Raw genomic sequence first — 5,000 nt, forward strand, 5'->3', positions numbered from 1 at the left:
CATGGTGGACTGTAAGTGTAGGTCAGAGTAATCTGCAGTGTCATCGCCCTGACTCACCACTTGCACTCACCACTTGCACGCACAACAACACACACAAGCATGTGTGCAGCAGCAAGGACATACAGTACACGTGCGCACATGCACACGCACACGCACACGCACGCACATACACAAAGTCACGTGCTCTGATACACACACATATACGTGTGCACACAGTGTCCACACACACACCCAAAGAGGTGACACTTTACAATAAGGTAACATGAGTAATGACGGAACAATGTTTGAAGTAATGTTATTAATCTGTAATGATAAATCTGATACACACACATACACGTGTGTACAGACACACACACACCCACGGGCACCACAAACACATACACGTGGCCAGCAACACTAAAGTGTGTGTGTGTGTGTGTGTGTGTGTGTGTGTGTGTGTGTGTGTGTGTGTGTGTGTGTGTGTGTGTGTGTGTGTTGCATCTGTGTGTGCGAGTTCAGATGGTCTTGAGAGGCTATTTGTTATGTGTGTGTGTGTGTGTGTGTGTGTGTGTGTGTGTGTGTGTGTGTGTGTGTGTGTGTGTGTGTGTGTGTGTGTGTGTGTGTGTGTGTGTGTGTGTTCTAGTGCGCATGTGTGCATGTGTGCGGTTGTGTGTCTTCCTTGCCAGCACCGCAACGCCCTCGTACAGAGTAGGGTTTAATATTTTTCCCGAAAATGGCATGAATCAAATCCCGGGATAGGACGACCCATTTCCCGGGAATCCCGGGAAATCCCGGGTTTTTTTTTTTTTTTTTTCCTCCTCCCATTTTTTGATCTAGTCATGTGCCTATAATTCAACTGTTCCTCCCAAACTGGCATTTGTATCAAGTTGTTAGTGTTTGTATCATTATTGGGAGAAAAGAATTAAGATTAAGCTCTACTACCAACACAACAATAATAATGAAGTGTAAGATGATTGCTTGTGCGCAGCATGCAGCGCTTATCAATGACGGGCGGATTGTTGGTGACGGTGACACCAAGTCGCCTGCCCGTCCCCCAATTCCGCCCGCCTACTTATAGCCTATATAGGCCTACTAGTTAATTACGTGTCCACTGTTTAAGTCAGGAATGGATATCGACATGATACGGAGTTTGTATGCTTAATATCTGAAACGGTGATGACATTTAAGTCAAACGGCCATAAACAGCATTGCAATGAAGGGTGTCGTAACGGCAGATGGAACTTTAATTTCACGACGACATTCTGGCTATAAACTCGCCCTGGCCGCTTCCCTGTTTCACTTTAGGACCAAAAGTAGCCTATTCAACCGTTTCCACAGTTCCTGCATCGGTAAAGCCAGGACTACACGTGTGAACCAAATCAACACAACAGCATGAAGGAATAATAAACGGAAATACAGACGTGACCTGAAATCAAGCGGGCGGAATTGGAGCCTTTCGCCAGAGGGACTCACTAGTTTGACGCCGTGTCGCCCGAGAGGGCTGTTCTTGCGCCTAAACTAGTGAGTCCCTTCGCCAGAGAAGCTAGATTTTGGACATGCTGGACGTTATCGCCAAATTACGATAGAAAGGACAACCAATGTTAGCTAATATTGCTCATTACCTCATCTACACAGTTGCCGCTATCCAAAAATATACGAGAGCATAATTAAATAGTATTTGAAAGAGTGATATTATCACGTTTTCAGTGAAGTGATCAGTGAAGTGGGCGGAATTTGGCGACCTTACTATTATAATTCGCTCACACAAAGTGCATTTCGCACTGTCATTGTCCAATTTCAGAAAATGCCTCCAGGCAAAACTGGCAGCAGAACCAGACATTGCTGAAAAGGTCCTGTAGCCTAGGGCCTACTGCTGCTGCTTAAGTGAGCCTGAAGTGTTACCAAAGATTCCCTATTCTAAACCGTCTCTGGTGTTACCGCTGCTAGATTGCACTGTTGCTTACTGTTGCTAGGACAACAAATAGACACGCACTTAATTTTTTTTCCCGGTTTCCCGTCATGGCTTTCCCGGGAAACGGGAAATTGTTTTGATCAGATTTCCCGGGAATCCCGGGTCCCGGGATTAAACCCTAGTACAGAGGTCAGATGGTCTTGATAGACTATTTGTTGTGTGTGTGTGTGTGTGTGTGTGCGCCTGCGTATGTATGCACGGCTGTATGTGTGCATTGCATGTGTGCGTGCCTTCCTTACCAGCACCACGATGCCCTCGTGCAGCGGTCCGATGGTCTTGAGGGACTCCCTGCCGTTCCCCACCGAGTACTCCCACTCCAGGCCGTCCTCTATGAAGGTCTTGGACTTCACCTCCTCCCCTTTGGAGTTCAGGATGAAGTTACCCGTCACCTGGTTCTTCACAGCTGTGGAGGGGGGGAAGGGGTAGAGAGAGAGAGAGAGAGAGAGAGGTGAAGTTATATTGTGAGGAGAGTGGAGAAGCGTAGGTGATGAAGTGATGAAAATACGTAGAACAGAAGGAAAGAATGAGATGAGGAATGGAAAGAAGGGAGCAAGAGAGAGAGAGAGAGAGAGAGAGAGAGAGAGAGAGAGAGAGAGAGAGAGAGAGAGAGAGAGAGAGAGAGAGAGAGAGGGGCAGAAAGTCAGAGATACAGAGGCAGTGATATATTGAAAAATATATTGAGTTGCAGACAGAGACACGGTTAGAAACAGAGAGGAAGAGAGAGAGGGAGAGAGAAAGAGCGAGAGACAGAGAGAAAGAGAGAGAGAGAGAGAGAGAGAGAGAGAGAGAGAGAGAGAGAGAGAGAGAGAGAGCGATAGAAAGAGAATGGAGAAGGGAAGACAAGAGACGGAGAGAGCGTTTGTCAATAAAACTCATCTCATTTTCATTCTCATCATAATCCTCCCTGTCCTTCAGTCTTCCACATTTCAACGCCCAAAATCCCACACAAGATCCTTCTGCAGGAGTCAAGAGTGACACCAAGGAGCAACCAAAGCTTCACACAGACCATGGACAAAAGGTGAACCAGTTCATGACATACCCACAAGATAACACAGGATATTGAGTACACTGGTTGCTCAGGCAGGGTCGTACTGTATAAAGTAGAAGTACTTTTACGCAAAAGAGAAGAATCTTCACTTGCTTCTTGAAGGTTGAGAGAGATGCAGTGCTTTACTGTTAAGGGCCTCTGGAATGAAATGCTGCTTTCTGATTGGTCACACACACACACACACACACACACACACACACACACACACACACACACACACACACACACACACACACACACACACACACACACACACACACACACACACACACACACACACACACACACAAACACACACACACACACACACACACACACACACCAGAGTCTTACATAATTACAGCATTATACAAATTACCTCATGTTGTTCCTCACATTTTGACAAATACTAACATAATGATCTTTCCTCTGCTATGCTACAACAGCACACTGACCTGAAGCCAATTAGGGGTGAACTCAAAAAACTCAAACTACTGGTGCATTTCTCAAAACATTGCAAGCCAGTGAAACGTAAAAAAATAATTTCCTCTGCTGCCTTAAGTTTGTAAGTCCACTCAACTCGAGACTTAACTTATCATCATCATCATCATCATCATCATCATCATCATCATCATCATCATCATCGTCATCGTCATCATCACCACCATCACTTATCATCATCATCATTATCACTATTATACTATTACTGCTATTTTGGCCAGGATTGTGAAGAGATTGGTTGCATGTACTCTATTTCAATGGACCTTACTCCTCCTTCTTCATCAAGCTTCCTCACCAACACCCAACACTATCTGCAATCCCTTACCAGTTTCCCTCCCCCCCCACACACACACACACACACACACACACACACACACTACCACCACTACACGTACGCACGCATACATACACAGTTTAGAACTTTTATTTGGATCACCACACAGGGAAGGATTACAGATTCAAACATGAATGGAAATATTCTGCAGACTGGCACACACACACACACACACACACACACACACACACACACACACACACACACACACACACACACACACACACACACACACACACACACACACACACACACACACACACACACACACACACACACACACACACGCACACACGCACACACGCACACACGCACACACACAAAAAACTTACCAATGGTGTGTGGGGAGGTGGCGTTCTCCTCTATCAGGATGTGTCTGGCTCCAACAGGGATGTCAAACACCTTCAGCATACCTGACCCAGCCACAGGTGGTAAGCAGGGTGACAGAGAAATGGGAGAAAAAAGGTAAAAAAAAATATAACTGTTATTTTTAAAAGATAATGGCAGTGGCCAATGGCAGCGTGTGTCCCATTAAAAAACAAGATTTGCCATAGCTCCGATACCACACACATGGTCCAGGCGCAGGTGGCAGAATGACAGAGACATGAGAAACAAAAAAAATAAAATAACATTAGTTATATTTAAAAAATAATTAATAGTAGTCTCTCCTGTTAAAAAAAACACGGAGGATTTGCCACAACTCTGATACCACACATTATATAGAGCAAAAAAGGAAATGAGATAAAAAAAAGCTTGAAATTATGTTATATATTGAATTTTATAGCATGTTTTACCATTACTGTACTTACACACCTATACATTAGTATACCACACACACAGTCAGAGCCGCTGACAGCATTTCCCAGGCCTAGGACAAAAACATCTGGAAGGGCCCCACCTCTCAACACATACAGTACAATTTCATGAGGGCCCAATTCTGGGCCCCTCCTTTTCCTGGGCCTGGGACAACTGACCAGTATGCCGTCTGGGAAATTGAGTACTTCATATGGCAGGAGTAAGGACCGTCACTTTCCAAATCCAATTAGTCTACAGTCCACTTATCAACATTGTGCACAGAAAAATGCTGCTGTGGCAATTCAACAGTTACAGAGTGTGACAAATTTAGAGTGTTAAATTTGAATCTTTAAGTGTTGAATTACCGCTGTGTGCGTGTTTTTCCTTCTCCA

General features: G+C 44.8%; 1 protein-coding gene across 1 annotated transcript in view; it reads right to left on the reverse strand.

The window, feature by feature from the left end:
• The window catches only part of LOC134467812 (A disintegrin and metalloproteinase with thrombospondin motifs 3), a 151,560-nt gene that overhangs the window by 15,908 nt on the left and 130,652 nt on the right, over positions 1–5,000 (reverse strand). Inside the window, exons 15-16 of the mRNA XM_063221752.1 lie at positions 4,146–4,226; positions 2,191–2,354 (exon numbers count right to left, since the gene is read on the reverse strand). Of these exons, the coding sequence (XP_063077822.1) occupies positions 2,191–2,354; positions 4,146–4,226 (245 nt within the window). The remainder of the gene's footprint in view (positions 1–2,190; positions 2,355–4,145; positions 4,227–5,000) is intronic.

This window comes from Engraulis encrasicolus, chromosome 17, assembly GCF_034702125.1.
Source record: "Engraulis encrasicolus isolate BLACKSEA-1 chromosome 17, IST_EnEncr_1.0, whole genome shotgun sequence".
Taxonomy (NCBI): domain Eukaryota; kingdom Metazoa; phylum Chordata; class Actinopteri; order Clupeiformes; family Engraulidae; genus Engraulis; species Engraulis encrasicolus.